Below are 17,858 nucleotides of genomic sequence, written 5' to 3'. Positions count from 1 at the left end.
CTTTTTCTTGCAACTGTAAGTGGTACATCTAACACCTCACAGTTTAAAGCCTAAGAATCTGGCATCCACACAGCACAGCCCGCACTGTTTCATCTCCAAATTAACTGTCTAAAAATTGACTAAAACTCAAATTACATTTACACTACATTTACACTGACAAATAACCATACCTAAGCCTGACAATACAGCTACACACAGCCAGCACTTCCAACACTATCTGCCCATAGGTTTCCACATATACACAGCTGAGTCCAAATCACAACTGCATATCTGCTTGCACCTACAGACAAAACTGACAACCATAAACACTCTAAACCTACACAGACCCCAATGCTTTTCACATGCGCTGAATCCATCCACAACTAAGCCTTGACAATACCCAGCCAGACCCAAACTCCAATGCACCTGGATACAGAACAATGCCCATCTAAACTGAGTTGAAGACAAGCTTGCACTTCCAACACTCGCACGCTCAGACACAGAGAGAAATTAATGCATGCATATGTGTAGAAACACTAAACAATGTTACCAACAGGCAACTTCTCACCTGGTCTCTCATGGCCCTCCAAATAAGCTCTGCCATTCTGCAAGAGAAATAAACAGGAAGCATCAGCACACAAACCACCTTTGAAATGCCCTTGATTTTTTTTTTTAAGTCCACTTACCACAAAGAGCTCTGACAACACAGAACAGCCGCAGTGTGTCCCTCACTCCCACAGGATGGCGCTCTATCCTCACCAGCAGCACCTTCACTGGCCTCACCCCAAATACACCTACAACACTTTCACACAAACAAACAAACAACGTGTAAAATTAGTGCATGCATAAGTGTAGAAACAATGTGGCTCTTGCTCACCTGGTCTCAAATGGTCCTCTCACTCAGCTCCTCCCTCCTGCTGAAAAACACAAACACATTGGTTCTGGATACTAATCAAGTCAGTGGTTGAACTTGTAATATTTTGCTTTACTTCCAGCTGCAGCAGGGGCCTTACCTGAGCTCTGCATTGCCCATGGCCTCAAAGTTGGATCGCCACTCAGCCAGAAGTAGCCACACACAGAAAGAAACAAGGAGACATTAATGCATGCCTAACTTTTATTCTACATCAAGCACCAACTATGACTCACACACACACACACACACACACTAAACCCACACTGACCCCAGTGCCATCCATATAGTGACAAATACCCACAACTAAGCCTGACAATACTAAATGTGTAGTCTAGTACTGTCAGGCTTAGTTGTGGGTATTATACAGCCTGTGCTTCCAAATCTACCTGCTGATGAGCTTCCGCACATATACAGTTGTGTCGGGATCACAACAGCATAATGTGCTTCCACATACTGATGCACTGATGCAACAGCCTAGAAATGGCAAACGCACACTCCAAACCTAGTTGGAACCCAGTGCCCCCCCCCCAGAACTGATCTAAGCCCCATCTAAAGTACATTAAAGACAAAAGCAGGCACTTCCTTCTTTCTGATTTTAATAGACAAATTCTCACACTCAGATATGGATGCATGCATGCGTACTGGTAGAAACACTGCACAATATGGCCTTCATGCACCAGGGGTCGATTTCACGAAGCAGGTTATGTGGAAAATCTGAGTATGTTAAGCCTGAAATGAGGGAAACCCAGAGTTAACCGTTTCAATAAGGGAGGTAAATTAACCCCGAGATAGGGGTAAGTCAAGGAGTAAGTTAAGCCCATTTCATAAAGCGAGGTAACTCGTACTCGGAGTCTGTTACCATGGTAACTTAGTCTGTGAACATAACCTGGTCGGGAGCAGGTTTTATTCCAGAAACCCAGAGTTTGTTTCTGACTTCTCCCCTGGAGTACATAAAAGCTAAACCGTTTCCTTATAATTGAGTCTCCATAGAACCTGCTTAAAATGGCATGTCCCTTTCTGGAAGACCCGATTGATGAAGAAGCAAGACTGATTCGTAGAGAACTGCGATTACGTCGGGCGAGGATTTTCCGTCCACGTTTGGATACGTTTTCATATCCTCCCGACTTTTTATTTGAACGTTATCGTTTTTCGTTACAGTCACTGCAATACATTCACAACCTCATCCGCCCTCTCATCACTCACATCACCCACCGTGGACGTGCACTCACCACTGAACAAATACTTTGCATTGCTCTACGTTTTTTTGCAAATGGAAGTTTTCTTTATAATATCGGCGATGCAGAACACACAAGCAAAGCAACCGTTTGCAGGGCTATAAGAAAGGTGTGCCTCGCTCTGAAGCGGTTTTTATCAGTTTTTGTTGTTTTTCCCGGACACAAACCTGTGAGAGCCATCAAAGAAGAGTTCCATGGGATTGCAGGTAAATAATTTTAAATGATTAATAACTTTTCTGTCAATAACATGTTGCTGTGACCTCTGGGAGCAATAATTTGAATGTCTTTTAGGATTTCCCAATGTGATTGGCTGCATTGATGGCACCCACATTCCTATCACTGCTCCTTCAGAAAATGAAGGAGATTATGTGAATAGGAAGTCCTTCCATAGCATCAATGTGCAGGTACATACATTGACTACTACTTTTAAATGTCAGAGCACAAATATTGCAACTAACTTGTCTCATTTTCTGTACTGTCAAGATCATTTGTGATGCAGCACACATTATCACAAATGTGGAAGCCAAGTGGCCCGTGTCTGTGCATGACTCCCGCATATATAGAGAGTCTACAATAAGCAATAGACTGGAACGTGGTAAGTGGTCTGAAACATTGCTGTTTGTCACCGCAAAGATCTTTGTCTAATTTTTCTGAGAAAAATATCAGAAGTAAAAAATGTGACTTCACTTGCAGGAGAGATTCATGGCTTCCTTCTGGGTGACAGGGGTTACCCTTGCCAACGAAATCTTATAACCCCTTACCCAGACCCTCAACCAGGACCCCAGCAGCACTTCAATGTGGCACACTGCAGGACGAGAGCCAGGGTAGAGATGACTATAGGCCTGCTGAAAGCCCGTTTCCAGTGCTTACGTCATCTCAGAGTAACCCCTGAGAGAGCCTGTGACATAATTGTGGCATGTGTTATTCTCCATAATATTGCAACTATTAGAGGAGAGCAACACCCTGCCCTACAAATAGAAGACCCTGAGGAGGACCCCATCCAGCTCCCAGAAAATCAGGATGGAAGGGCAATCAGAGATCTGATCTGCAACAACCATTTTCCATGTTAAATTACAGCCACACAGAATGCCACACTGTCACACGTTCATTTTATTTAGTCTTCCTTATATCCTACAGACAGACAGAGACAAAGAGAACATTTTTCTGTTAGTTTTTCATATTGCTCTAATAATACATTAAATTTACCTCTGACTACACACACACCTCCAGCTTGTGTTTAAGTATCTCGATTTCCAGATCTGCCTTTTGGATCTGGCGGTCTAGGTATAACATTTCCTTGTCTGTTTTTTCGATTTTGTTTAAGTAGATGAATTTTGTATAACTCCTTGACTGGTAACTGGAAATCCACAAGAATATTGTTCAACACAGTCAATTATACAGAATTAAACTCTGTTGTTCACTGAAACTCTCACTGTATTCATTTGTTCTGCAGAAGTTGATGGACCCTCTTCATGCTGTCCAGTTATGCTCTGTTAAAAAAGGATGAATATGTTAGCTTCCATGTCAATATAAATCCATACAAGAAAGTCACATGTACATGTAATGCTGATCTAATATGATACCTCTGAGGGCCTGTCTGTGACAGCAGACACAGTGTCCTCATCTTCATGTTCGTCATCCTTTGAAGTCAAGCATTTCATTTTGTGAACTTTATACCACTATTGGTTATGGGGTTATGGTGTGTTGAGGTACTTACAACAGGCTGGAGTTGGGCCACATGAGGCTCCAATAGGTGGAGACTTCCCTCAGAATCTATTGGATTCAGGAACAAACAGCTTTTGCATCTAAAAGAGGCTTCATAAAAAAAACAATATAGAAGTGTGGACTTGTTACATGTTATGAAGGCACTTGTGTCCTCAGGGCTGACTGGTTCAGATGAGCTGCCCCCTGGGATTCCCTCAGCCATGGGCCTTCCTGTTGTTTGGCTAAGGGCCCTCTCCTCTGCCTCTGTTAGAGGTGGTGGTGCAGGTCCTCCACCTGTTTTACAGGCCTCTGCCCTCTTTCTGTTGGCTAGGCAGGAGTCAAATGTTAACTTCACCACATTAATTAATGTAACATTACAGGGGGCAGAATGTGTGAAAACATCATGCAGGACTGAAAGAGCTGTTACAGTATTCAATAAATAAATTAAAAATATAAATAAAAATTGAAAATTGAATTACAATTAAATTGAAATACACATATCAAATGTTACCAAAGTGAGATACAACCAGGCATGTTATATTTCCAACTCACCTGATTGAATTATATTTTTATATTTCATTTTCAACTGCCTCCAAGTCCGTTTTTCGCCCCCTGGGTTGCACCTGCATGAACAGGGGGCCAACAGCATTTTTTGCATGCAATATTTTATGAGTGATTAAAAACAAAACTTACGCATTGACTCGAGCAGTGATTTTTTCCCATGCGTTTTCTCTATCTTTTGCCGCTGCCACTGTGTTGCTTTTTTTCCGGAAAATATGCTCATATTCACCGTATGCCTCCATCAAAATTTCAAGCTCCAGGGGTGAAAAAAATGTTGAGCGCTTTCGTTTTGATCCCGCTTCCATGGTGAATCAAGGAATCGGGGCTCCATTGATGATGGCTTATTTATAGTCGTGGTGCACGCGCTTGACTCGGAGTCAACATACTCAGAGTTGACAAAACTAATGTGAATCAGCTGTGTTGAAACAGGAAACTCAGAGTTTTTCATCTCAGGGTTTGTCAACTCAGGGTTAACACTCATACTCAGAGTTTGTTGAACCTCCTTCATGAAATTGGCCCCTGGTCTCAAAGGGTCCTCTGGATCAGCTCCGCCCACCTGCAGAAAAAAAAACAAAAAACAAAACTGACTTTGGATACTAATCTGGTCAAAACTCAATATTTAAAAAAAAAAGATTTTGCAACAGGGCTACCTGGACTCCACACTGGCCACAGCCTTGTCCAAGCTGCAGCCACCTGCTGGACACAAATGAACACAAAAACAAGGTTTTTGTAGGCTATGTTCTTCTTCCTGGCTGCTGGATTCTACCGTTCGCCCAAACGCGAGATTATTATAAATAATGAACAGTAGGTGGCGAAAATCCTGCAGCCGGTAGCAGGTCTCCATAAAATAAAATAAAATAAAATAAAATAAAATAAAATAAGAAAACAATAACCGGTCTGTGGACACGAGAAGACGGTTCCTTTTCGTTTCTGCCTCTTCGTGATTTTGTATTTTTGTAAGTGGAAAAAAAAAATCTAAGTAATTTGTAAATTTCGAGGACTCCCTTCAGACCCACAAAAAAGTAAAATGCTTCGTATTTCAATTTTGTTTTTTGTATTTTAAAAGGAAAATCAAATAAGCACTCTTTTTTAATATCAGCGTTTTAAGGAAAATTCAAATACCAAAATATTCTCGGACCCTTTTTAAATATTACATTTTGTATTGTTTAAAGTAAGTTTTATTGAGTCTATGTTTATTTCCTAACTCGAAAGTTACGGGACACCGGAAAAGGAACTTTGAACTCTGAGTTTCGACCAATGAAAGGGATGCAGGGTACCGGTGGGTTTGCACAGCTGTCAGGTTTGTACTTACTTGTTATGAAAGTAAAGTTTCTCAACAACTTTCACCCAGTGTCGGTTATAATAGAAATCAGTATATTCTTATGACAATCTTAAGCATTTATTATCTCGTCTTGATTTGTGGAGAAGCTTCTCTCAGCTGAGCTAACGCTAGCTTGTTAAATCAAAAGTGAGGAGTGAGCCTGCTAGCATGTTAGCTAGCTCAAGCTTAATACTTGAAACTGATTGATGTATCAGTGCCGACACAACATCATGTTATTTCCAATACGAGCAATAGCTTGTCCGTTTGTTGCTTGCTAGTAAAACACATTGTCAGTCAGCTGGGCGGTCAGCTGGGTTGTTAGTCTGCGTGCTCAGTCTGATTGCATAATTGTAGCCACCAGCGCTGTGTGTCAGCCACCACCTCATTGCTCGCACTTGAACTGAAGTGCCACAACGAGCCACCCCACAGCTATGTGCAACTCTGAGCACTGCAGTGGATGTACAGCGGCTGCCTGCTCTGCCCGGATCCGCAGCTAGCAGCTCTCTCTGGCGTATCCAGGATTATTGGATTCTCCAAGGGCTGAGAAAATTTATTCAAACAATACATCTTATATCTCTCTTCACAGATTGTTGGCTGCTATGAAAGGACACTGACTGAAGGTGAGTACACTTTGGTCTAACAGCAGTGTGTTGGTGGTGATACTTTGAAGCTAGACTGCTTTAAAATATAGTATGTATGATCAAACTGCTCATGAATGTCTTCACAGAGAAATGAATGCAAGGAGAAGAGGTGGGAAGCCCAACAGAGGAGGGGGGAGATTTAACAAGCCAAGAGGAGGTGGAAGTGGAGGTGGCAGTGGAGGTGGCGGCGGAGGTGGAAGTAGGAAAGGGGGAGGTGGTCGATGGGATGACGATGACGATTTCAGCCTTGATTTTGGACCTCCACGTTCCAGCAGGTATAAATATGTAGTGGAACAATTTATTAACAGTTTAAAAATGATCACTGTCCTCATTTCATCCCCTTTCTCTCATCTCTCTTGTTCCCTTCTCTGTCTACCTGGCTTTGTCTCCAGACCTGGCAAAGGACGAGGCGGTGGCAGTCGTGCTGGTGGCAGGGATGGAGGTAGAGGGAGGCGGGGGGGAGGAGGTAGGGATCGAGACAGGGATAGCAGAAGTGATCGGAAAAGCAGTGGCAATCTCCCAAGCTCCCTGGCGAGGATCAGAAGTTGCCCAAAGTCAGGTGATGGCATCAGGTCGGAGGTGAGCACCATGCCTTTGCAGAGGATCTTCATGACTAATGAGAACCAAGAACAACTGAAGGAGCTGCTGCGGGAACTGCAGACTCAGGACTTTGATGAGCCCTATGAGTAAGTACATTGTAGTAAATATGCATAGGGCATGCTGCATCCCTTTAAATGTTGAGAAAGGCTAATATGAATGTTAGAAATTTTTTGGGGGGTGAAGGGATGTTTTCCTCCCACTCTGGGTCCACGTGAACTTATGCTACCCTCCCTCTCTAAGTGAATCTGGTTCAGATTATACGGGGGGAGAAGAGGATGAGGAGGAATATGATGAGTTGGATCACCGTGAGGAAGGCCAGTTTTGGGCTACTAATGATGAGCCCGTGGAGAGAGCAGATAGTCCATTTTATGAGCCAGAGTCTGACGATGAACGGCCTGCCCCTGAACCTGTCATCTCCTTATTTGCCATAGGCAAACTCTGCAGGTGATGTTCAGATTTGTCTTTTGTTTTATTGCAGATTTTGGATGTTGTAGGTGTTACAGTCATCCTGCTTTTGTTTAAAATTAATCAAGTGTTTTGTTACTGCTATGTAAACAGTTAATTTTGTATATATTTACCTTTCCTTCTGTCATCTGTGTTTTCTCACATTTCTTTTTGGTAGGTATGGGTTTGACAGGGAGCGCAGTAAGCTGGCACTGGAATCTGGTGGAGGGGAATTTGGAGCCACTTTGGAACAGCTCGTCCACCAGGTTTTTACTGAGCGTTATGGCCAGAAAGCAGTTTCCCCTGACGGCCTCGAGAGGGTGCCTATGGATGAGTGTTTGAGCCAGAGGCAGGAGGAAGCTCTGGCTCTAACTGCCATCTATGGTGAGCGCTTTAGTGAGCGCATTGCTAATGTGGTCTGGACAGTAACCCTGGACCTCTCATTCCTCTCAGACAACAATGGCAAGAATGATGGGGGTCGAGGTGGTGGAGGATCTGTTAATGTCCGTGATGTCTGCAGATTCTTCTTGAAAGGGCAAGGTTGCCGCTTTGGGGACAAATGCAGGTTTAAACACCAACTTCCCACCAAAGGGCGGTCTGTGGCTGGTGCCTCAGACCTGAAGGGCCCAAGCCAGCCTGGATTCAGCAGCTACTCTCCTCCTGAGTATGAGCTAGAGGTCCGTTTCCCCAAAGGAAATCGTTACCCATTTCAGGCACCAATAGTCGCCTTCAGCACCAATGATGAGTCCGTTGGAGCTGCAGCGAGGCTCAGTGTGACTGAGAGATTATTTGGAGAGGCGCTCGCTGCAGCAAAGAGCAGCGAACCTGTTGTTTACACGCTGATCACCTTGTGTGAGGATGAAGCTACCATGAAGGAACTGCTGGCTGTCAGTCATCACAAATACAGCACACCACCATCTGTTGTGGTACCTCCACCCTCTCTCACCATAGCAAAGAGTAAGAGTGTGAGGAGCAATACCTCAGAAGAAAGCAGAAGTAGTAGTACTAGTAGTAGCAATCACACTAACAGCAGAAGGACTGCTCCACCCAACAACCAGAGACCACTAGATAGTGAGTCAAAAAGATTAACTTTATATTGTTTATTTATCATCTGTTTTCATTAAATACAGCTTAGAATTGTATTTATATGCTATTGTATTGAATCAGTCACCTCTATCTTCAAAGTGAAAGATACAGGCGAGGCAGAGGAGCTGGATGAGAGGGAGGAAGATGAAGAAGATGAGGCTGTTCCAGTTGAGAGCGAGAGTTACGTCAATCTGAGGAAGAAGATGGTGAATAAGCACAACCCAAAGATCGACAACATATTGCAGGAAAATAGCAAGCTGTGCCAAGAGTTCCTGAGGAAAAAGGTAAAAGATAAGTGCTGTAACTCACAAAAACAAAACATATTGTACTTACATTAACTTACTCTGCATCCTTTCCAACACTATGTATGTATACCAATGCACAGCTGTCCCTTCATTCTTCTCTTCACCAAGTCATCCAGGCGCTTCAGGTCCATGCTGGAGCAGAGGAAGACACTGCCTGCTTGGCAAGAAAAAGAGAACATCCTAGACATGTTGGACAGATGTCAGGTGCTGGTGGTCAGCGGGATGACAGGGTGGGTCACACATAAACACCATGTATTGGCATTCTGAAATAGAGAAAATATTATTTAAGCAAACCTGATTTGGTTTGATTGAAGGAAAGATAAAACTGAAAAGAGCCCAGACTTGTTGTCTATAAGGAAAATGTCTGTATTATTCATGTTAATTTTCTGTTTACTTCTCTGCAGGTGTGGTAAGACCACCCAGATCCCTCAGTTCATTCTGGACGCCTCATTAACTGGTCCAGCAGAACACGTGGCCAACATTATCTGTACCCAGCCACGCCGCATTTCTGCCATCTCTGTGGCTCAGAGAGTGGCACAGGAGCGTGCAGAGTGTCTGGGTAACTCAGTGGGATACCAGATCCGCCTGGAGAGTGTCAGGGTATGGACACATTCAACATATAAATCTAGTATATTGTGTTTAAAGGTACCAGTTTTAGCCATAGGGTCAAAATGACAAATCAAATGCAACGTTATTTCTCAAAAGGTCCTGAACATGAAATGTTAAATCACCAACAAAACCTTAGTGTATATAACCAATCTTTATATCATACAATAATAACTTCTACCTCTTTTATCACTGACTACGCTTTTCTGTCAGACATCTGCCACCAGACTGCTGTACTGCACTACAGGCGTGTTACTGAGGAGACTTGAAGGTGAGGCAGACCTCAAGGGCGTCACACACGTCATTGTGGATGAAGTACACGAGCGCACAGAGGAGAGGTGAGACTATGCAGATCACTCATATACAGTATGGTGCAGAAAGTGTACAGTCATGCTCTTCACCACGCATTTTTAGCTCTACATTCGAAATGTGGTCGATCCACTTTCAAACTGGCAAATTTCCTTCCTAAATTGCTATCTGTGTGTGTTTTTTTTTTTTTTTTTTTTTAATCAGTGACTTTCTGCTGTTGGTGCTCAAAGACCTGATTGTACAGAGACCAGACCTGAAGATTATCCTCATGAGTGCCACACTCAATGCCAGCCTCTTTTCTGAGTATTTCTACAACTGTCCCTCAGTCCACATACCGGGTAATAAATGTAGTATCTCTTATACACATAACCTTCACTGTAGCGACTTCGCAGTCCTAAGAGTTGCTGAGAGACAGAAGATGGGCCCTATTGTCTGATGTGCTACAAAAAAAATCCACTGAGACTTCAAACCTAAATTTAACAGTTTAACAAACAAAAGATAATCAACTCAAGATAACGTGCCCTAAAATATAACCAAAATAATAGAGCGCCCCACCCGCTCTCTCTATCTAAAACAAAAAAAAGACCAACACGTGATATCAACTAATATACACGCCCATAACCATGTGACCCGCTATCCCCCCTATCAACATGATCACATAAACAATATCCTAATAAACAAAAAACAAACAAACAATATCCCATCATACTCCTCTCACACATCATTTGATATACACATTTTTCCCCCTCAATGAATATCTCTCGTTCCAGGGCGTACTTTTCCTGTCGACCAGTTTTTTCTTGAAGATGCCATCGCTAAAACAGGGTAAGGGTAACAGGGTTCAACTGATGACTGCTTTTAAAATTTGTCTCTGTGAATGTTTAAGAACATAATTAATTGTCTGTCTTGTATTTTCCCAGCTATGTCATTGAGGATGGCAGCCCTTACATGCGCTCAGGGAAACAGAATGCGTCTTCCACAGGTGGACGATCAAACAAAGGAAACGCAAGGGACATGGTGGACGACTTGGGTGACGACGTGTGGAACTTCATGTCTTTCTGCAAGAAGGACTTTGTCAAAGACTCAATCCCAGACCAGCAGCTCAGCCTGCAGGATCTCACTATTAGATACAAGGGTGAGTTGAGGGCAAGTATTATAAACTGATGCGATGTGTAGGGTCTCAAACTGTACTTGCTGGGCCTTATTCAAATAAACTGCTGCAGCCTATCTGTGCATTAAGACTATGTTTTGTATTGGTGTTGATGCAGATACTAAAAAGTCTGTGCTGAAGACCATTGCTGCAATGGACCTGGACAAGATCAACATGGATCTGGTGGAGAGCCTGTTGGAGTGGATTGTAGATGGAAAACATAACTACCCTCCGGGTAAGAATCACCCACATACTGTGTACTCAGCCCTGTCCAGGTGAGTCTTGGACACGTGGACAGTTTTACTGTGGGTTTTTTTTGTGTGTGTTGCCTTAACCTTTCTGTCTGTGTCCAGGTGCTGTGCTGGTGTTCTTGCCAGGCCTGGCTGAGATAAAGATGCTGTATGAACAGCTCCAGTCCAACAGAATGTTCAACAACAGGGGCTCAATCAGGTCTGTGTCTGGAGCCACGTGTGTCTGTTTTGGTTTTTTCTTTTTTTTGCAGCAATTTCAGTTCTTTTCATTGTTAAGTACTTATTCAGTAGCACTGATCTAGGTAAAATCATTTATGGTATATGATACTTGTGGGAAATGAATTCTAGCTGCTGGTCAAATGCTGATATCTTTGAGTGTACACCTTCACATCAGGTGTGTGGTGTACCCACTTCATTCAACCTTGTCCAATGAGGAGCAGCAAGCAGTTTTCAGTCAGCCCCCGAAGGGTGTCACAAAAATTATCATCTCCACCAACATCGCAGAGACCTCTGTAACCATTGATGACGTAGTATATGTCATTGACTCTGGCAAGATGAAGGAGAAAAGGTAACCTGATTTTTAAATAAAATGAACAGATATTATGTTTTTTTTTTTTTTTGTAATAACTATGGCTGTCAATTATACTATGTTTTTGTTTACACATATGACCAAAGAGTTTATATTCAGATTAAAAATAGATGAAGCACTGCTTACTTTAAAGTCCACATTTCTTGGTCATATTTCCAGGTATGATGCGTCTAAAAGCATGGAGAGCCTGGAGGACTCGTGGGTTTCTCGGGCCAACGCGTTGCAGAGGAAGGGTCGAGCAGGTCGTGTGGCCTCGGGGGTCTGCTTCCACCTCTTCACCAGCCACGGCTTCCAACACCAGCTGGCTGAGCAACAGCTGCCTGAGATCCAGAGAGTGCCTCTGGAGCAGCTCTGCCTCCGGTAGGTCCATCTGTTTGCTCTTTGCACGATGCCAGCCTGCTTTGTTGTCTCTGAAAATGGAAATAATAGAGGTTTATATAGGACAAGAGTATTAGGAATTATAACTGAAAATGACATGTTGGCTTTGTATGGTTAGTTAGACACTTCATCTGATTTTAGCAAATTAGCAAATTCCCATTCTAATATTTACCATTCCCCCATGTCTCTGACAGAATCAAGATCCTGGACGTGTTTGCAGAGCAGACTTTGGAGTCTGTCTTCTCTCGGCTCATCGAACCCCCGGCTATGGGAAGTTTGGATGCAGCCAAGCAGCGCCTGCAGGACCTGGGAGCTCTAACTTCAGATGAGAAGCTGACCCCGCTGGGCTACCACCTGGCCTGCCTGCCTGTCGACGTGCGCATTGGGAAACTCATGCTGTTCGGTGCCATCTTCCGCTGCCTCGACCCAGCACTCACCATCGCTGCCAGTCTGGCTTTCAAATCACCATTTGTAAGGAAACTGTGCCACTGTTGAGAGACCATATGTGCCACTTATCAGCACGACAACGCTAATTTTCAGATCATTTATGTCACAGCCATGTGTACATCCAGTATACCGTACAATTGCTTAACTAGTTACTTCATCTTTGTGTTTATTTATTAACCTACACAATAATAATCATTCATCTAAAAGTGTCTTAATAAAGAATAGTTTCTTTATTTGGTCCTCTGTTTTCTAGGTGTCTCCATGGGATAAGCGAGAGGAAGCCAATGAGAAGAAACTGGCCTTTGCCTTGGCCAATAGTGACCATCTTGCTTTGCTACAGGCATATAAGGTCTACAGGATCAATTTTTGTGGACAAATAATTCAAAGACAGTATTGATATGTAGCAATGTAGAGATAGGTTTTGAATCTCTGTTGCAGGGATGGTGCTGCGCTGCAAAGAACGGTAACCGTGCCGGCTTCCTTTACTGCAAGGACAACTTTCTGTCATGGAGAGGCTTACAGGTCAGGCAGAGCTGTCTGAGGCAATCTGTTCTCTTCTACAAATGAGTAATGTTGCCACTGTAGAATGTGCCGCAGTGTTCAGCTTACTACCACTGCTTAAATCTAAACCTCCATAAAACTGAATAGCTTTAAAGTTTTAGTTTAGATTCACATTAAAACAAGTGAGTCTAGTACTTGAGTTTCATTTGTTTATATTTTTCCTGAAGTCATACATTTCTTAAAACGTGCTGTGACACGTGCAGGAGATCGCCAGTCTGAAGAGGCAGTTTGCAGAGCTGCTGTCTGACATTGGATTCATCAAGGAGGGACTGAGGGCCAGGATTATAGAGCGCATGTGCTCTAATGGTACTGATGGTGTTCTAGAGGCAACTGGTCCTGAGGTAATACACAGAAATTATAGTGCTGGAAGTGTTTAGGTTGTTGTTCCAGTGCCTGTTAAGATATCAGTTATATGATACTGCTTTATCTATCTAGCTTATTTTCAAGAGAATTTATTTAAGTTGTATAAGGGGCACCTAGTCAGTCTACTTTTAATATTATGTTTTACTTAACAATCTAGCCTTAGTGTTAAAGAAAAACTGATAATAATAATAAATAATGCTAAATAATGCTAAATGTCAATTTCCAGGCTAACCTGAACTCAGATAACATTCGGCTGATGTCTGCCATGCTGTGTGCTGCCCTCTATCCCAACGTGGTCCAGGTGGATTTTCATTCTCACTTTTGTTTGAATAGAAAACTGAAGTCCAGTGATAACAATGTAAAACTGTCTCATACCTGTTATCCCTACTTTGCTTTACGCTCCTGTGTTTGACGCTGTGATCCAGGTACGAGCTCCTCAGGGGAATTACAAGATGACCAGCAAAGGAGCGATGAAGATGCAACCAAAAGCCAACGAACTTCGCTTTGTGACCAAGAACGACGGCTGTGTTCATGTGCACCCATCGTCCATCAACTACATGGTGAGATTTAAAAAAAGCAAAGACAGGGAAATGTATTAGACAGATAAAAAGAGAAACAAGCCCTGTGACTCTTCTTCTTCTTCCAGGTTCGTCACTATGATAGCCCCTACCTGGTTTACCACGAGAAGGTGAAAACGAGCCGTGTCTTCATCAGGGACTGCAGCATGGTGTCCGTCTATCAGCTGGTGCTGTTTGGAGGTGGTCAGGTCAACGTGGAGCTGCGCAAGGGGGAGTTTGTCATCTCCCTGGATGATGGTTGGATCCGATTTGCTGCTGCTTCTCATCAGGTCAGGGACAAGAGAGAACAAAGATTTTAACAATGTACAATCACATGAACAAAGTTCCACATATTCATAAAAATACAAATACAAAAACTTTGTTTTGTGGATATTGTGTGTGTGTGTGTGTGTGTTACCCAGGTGGCTGAGCTGGTGAAGGAGCTGCGCTGGGAGTTGGACCAACTGCTAGAGGACAAAATCAGGAACCCGAGCATGGACCTTTGCAGCTGCCCGCGCGGCTCCCGCATCATCCACATGATTGTCCACCTCATCTCTACACAGTAGCTTTGTTCCCTAATAAAACTTTGTCCCTTTCAGTCACTCTCAAGGGCTTAAATGCATGGAGCTCTACAGTGTTAATGTCTTTCTGCTCCTGCAGCACTGCTACATTAATTAAGAAAATCAGGCTTAACATCCCTGAGACAGGTTAAAATTTCTAGTGTTTCTTAAAGACAGATCAGCTGGGCAGATACTGTAGTTAATATGAGGTTCTCTGGTGGAGGGACAGTCATCACACCACACTGCTGCCACCTGGCACTTTACCATGAGTATCAGTTTACAAAAAGCTGTTATTGTGTTGCTGCACCAGAGGCTTTTTAAAGAAAATTCTGCCTTGAAAGAAAAAAAAAAAGACTCTATGCAGGTGATCCACAAACCTCCAACATTGTTGTTGCTAGACTTAAGCACTTGTCTTTTGATACCTTTGAAAGGCTGTGCATGTCTTGCTCACAACTGAGAATATTCTTGGGTCCATATTGGATTTCTTATACTCACATTAACTGCTCGCTATGGTTGTGGATATTTATTTGTGATGCATGATCAACAGATCCCAAAGCTTCTGCATGGTATTGAGTTGTTTTACATTTACTGAATGTATTTCAATGTTACAGTGATGTCAAGACCACACCTTCACAATGTGAATGCAAGGGCTTTTTAATTCAGGAGTATCTGGTGTGAGTCGCCAAAGAATTTAAAAGCTTATTGTCTTAACAAGTGAGGATTTCCACTGCACTAAAAATAAAAATAGCAAACGTAATATAAGCAAAGATTCTTGTTTTGTGTTGTATTTGAAGTCTAGCTGCGTTTTGGATGCAACACAGGAATTTACAGGCTTGTAGAAGAGAGCAGCCTCCTCATTCATGTCTGAGTCTGTTCTGTCTCTATGACAACAGGACATAAACAAATGGGGTATCACTGTCCTAGTTGAAGCCATTCAGTTGCCACTTACAACAGTGCCAAGTCCAGAGCTGGTAAGATATATAGATATATGTTTGCTTTTTGCTTAAGATGTTGTGAGAAAGCACATTATTTACTATGTAGTCGTTAAAACATCTTGTTTGTCTTAAAATACTTTAAAATACTGCTTTTTATAGCATTCTACAGTATTTGTTTTATTTTACAGATGGGTAGATAATCTCTCATCACACTGGTGACAAGTGACCCTGACATTTTTCACCATGGTAAAGTATTAGATTTGCTCCACTGTAAACTATCAGTTCAATACAGAATGCTAAATATGGTCACTGTGGAGGAACCAAACCTAAACTGAGTAAACTGGTTTTACGTATTTTTTTCATAGCCCACCAAACCCAGGAAATCGAGGTCCCACAGTTCTAGGCCTGCCAAGAAGACTGGGAGTCCAAAAACACCCAAAAAGAGGTCCTCTAGTGCCAAATCCACCAAGACAGAGGTGGACATCCTAAGCCCAGCAGCCATGGAGAATGTCTACTACATTTCTCATAATGCGGTGGACTGTCTGGGGTTCAGAGGCTTTGGGTGGCCAAATTCAAATAAAAAGAAGAAAAGGAAGAAGGGAACAAAACGTAAGAAGAAAAAGTAGATCACAATTCTTGCCAAAGCTAAGAGATTTTTTTGTCATTAGGGTTAAAGGGAGAGTTACATATAATCACCTTGGTAATGGCACCATCTAGTGGACAAATGTGTTACAATACACCCCAGCAAAATTATACCAGTAAAATGTGACGTAATCCATGAGGCAAAGACTTTTGAATTCTTTACCAGCAACTTTATTGTCAGATGAATAATTCTGAATTGTGCTTGCACTAATGTGAAAAACTTGGCAGCTGTTGTTGACAATTCAGAAGCCTGTAAATGAATCTCTTTAAACTTAATGAAATACAACACAAGAGCAAATGAATATTCTATTAATATCCATTTTAAAGAACATTATGTCCACCTAATGTGGAGAGAATGAAACATCATATCTAAGTTAAAACACCATAGTGCATCATAGAAAAAAGGCCAGTCAGTAGTGCCATGATACTGGAAATAAAGTGTTCCCTCTAATATGTTATGATGTTCTTTAAATCCAGTCCTTGCACAATTTAACTTACAAAAATAGGCAATAATGAGAACATGCCTATACTACAAATGGAAGAAACAAATACTGTTCCAGGCACTGTTTATATTCTCATATATATTTTACATTGTCAGTCATTTTATCAAATGTACCATAACCCTGTTAAATAAATAGTTTCTCTGAAGAGTTAGTCTGTTCTTGATTGCAACATGGTCCTGCTTTTCTCACTCTGGGGGCTTCTTCTTGGCCTCCACATCTTTCTTAAAAGCTTCGATTTTCTTGGCTATGTTGGGGACCTATGAAAGAAATACCATTACAGTCAGTACAACCTGGTATGTGTATACAGGTACCAGTTTTTATGTACATCTAGGCAAAACATGCGATCTAATATAACAAATGTGAAATATATCTTTTCATGAAGGTTATGCCGTTCAGTTTTTGCAGCAAGTGTTTAACACTGAGGCGTTTCCAATATTATGTCATCAAGAAGTAGGCTTCCCCACAGGCCTGTTGTATTAGACTGCATTAGCTTTAACTAAGTGTACCAAATAAAATGTCAAATGATGTAGGTTGTTTATGGTATAAGGGAATAGCTCCAGAACCACCTACCCAGGTGGCCTTGGTTTGGCTAGCGCAGGGTGTGGTGGAGATGGTACAGCGAGACAAGCAGATAACTTCACTAACTCTTTCAAAAATATGAACATAAAGACTAATTATCAGATAAACTTACTTCATAGTTTTGAGCGAGGTACATCCCCACAATATTCCCCAGAGTGAAGCCAGCCTGGAAGACAAAACATTGTCATTAAAAGCGGAAATATGTGACCTAACGATGCATTTAAGCAACATCTGCTGGTTTCAAGTTTCTTTAACGTTGGATCATAGCTTACTGTTAGCTTTGTGATGGTTGACTAACACGCTTACTTTATTAAAACAGACAACTTCAATTCACTACTAATACTAAACCAAAGTCTACTGCCATGGTCTACTGACAGCCAGTTGCCGTTAAGCTAATACATTAGCTAAGTTAGCTTCGCTGGTATCTCTCAGCATCCAAACATCGATACCATGCATGATAATATCCATTTAACTCACCAGGAACTGTAGCATGTTGGAATAACAAAGTCACTACGGGACCGTCCACAGCAAACTAACTTGCTGACTAAAAAACAGGCAGTAAGTTCAAAGCCGAACAGGTAAAATAAAACCAGAGTCCTTGGCTAACGACGTCATCAACAATGGCTGTACTCATGCGCG

The 17,858-nt window shown here is 42.3% G+C and overlaps 4 protein-coding genes across 4 annotated transcripts; 3 read left to right on the top strand and 1 right to left on the bottom strand.

Annotated features, from left to right (window-relative positions):
• The first annotated feature begins 1,894 nt into the window (after window positions 1-1,894).
• On the top strand, window positions 1,895-3,197 carry LOC121176573 (putative nuclease HARBI1). Its single transcript, XM_041030665.1, has 4 exons — window positions 1,895-2,333; window positions 2,419-2,531; window positions 2,611-2,722; window positions 2,821-3,197. Exons 1-4 carry the CDS (start codon window positions 1,895-1,897, stop codon window positions 3,195-3,197), a joined length of 1,041 nt encoding a protein of 346 aa, XP_040886599.1.
• Window positions 3,198-5,657: 2,460 nt separating this feature from the next.
• On the top strand, window positions 5,658-14,989 carry dhx57 (DEAH (Asp-Glu-Ala-Asp/His) box polypeptide 57). The gene is made up of 25 exons (XM_041030387.1): window positions 5,658-5,692; window positions 6,300-6,333; window positions 6,441-6,629; window positions 6,747-7,040; window positions 7,195-7,398; window positions 7,577-8,469; window positions 8,584-8,768; window positions 8,898-9,019; window positions 9,194-9,389; window positions 9,609-9,733; window positions 9,909-10,042; window positions 10,475-10,529; window positions 10,625-10,839; window positions 10,973-11,089; window positions 11,208-11,304; window positions 11,500-11,673; window positions 11,854-12,054; window positions 12,267-12,543; window positions 12,773-12,868; window positions 12,958-13,041; window positions 13,284-13,421; window positions 13,670-13,744; window positions 13,869-14,003; window positions 14,090-14,290; window positions 14,423-14,989. Exons 3-25 carry the CDS (start codon window positions 6,445-6,447, stop codon window positions 14,564-14,566), a joined length of 4,347 nt encoding a protein of 1,448 aa, XP_040886321.1. The 5' UTR covers window positions 5,658-5,692; window positions 6,300-6,333; window positions 6,441-6,444; the 3' UTR covers window positions 14,567-14,989.
• Window positions 14,990-15,378: 389 nt separating this feature from the next.
• On the top strand, window positions 15,379-16,215 carry LOC121176220 (small lysine-rich protein 1). Its single transcript, XM_041030233.1, has 3 exons — window positions 15,379-15,531; window positions 15,684-15,741; window positions 15,861-16,215. Exons 2-3 carry the CDS (start codon window positions 15,739-15,741, stop codon window positions 16,119-16,121), a joined length of 264 nt encoding a protein of 87 aa, XP_040886167.1. The 5' UTR covers window positions 15,379-15,531; window positions 15,684-15,738; the 3' UTR covers window positions 16,122-16,215.
• Window positions 16,216-16,326: 111 nt separating this feature from the next.
• stmp1 (short transmembrane mitochondrial protein 1) lies at window positions 16,327-17,857 on the bottom strand. The gene is made up of 3 exons (XM_041030234.1): window positions 17,697-17,857; window positions 17,332-17,385; window positions 16,327-16,897 (listed from the first exon to the last, which is right to left on the bottom strand). The coding sequence occupies exons 1-3, from the start codon at window positions 17,709-17,711 to the stop codon at window positions 16,826-16,828; spliced, it is 141 nt and encodes a 46-aa protein (XP_040886168.1). The 5' UTR covers window positions 17,712-17,857; the 3' UTR covers window positions 16,327-16,825.
• Window position 17,858: the final 1 nt, after the last annotated feature.

The sequence above is a fragment of the Toxotes jaculatrix genome, chromosome 22 (assembly GCF_017976425.1).
Source record: "Toxotes jaculatrix isolate fToxJac2 chromosome 22, fToxJac2.pri, whole genome shotgun sequence".
Lineage (NCBI taxonomy): Eukaryota > Metazoa > Chordata > Actinopteri > Toxotidae > Toxotes > Toxotes jaculatrix.
The sequence above is the reverse complement of the archived record's forward strand: the minus strand, read 5'-3'. Positions and strand labels throughout refer to the sequence as shown.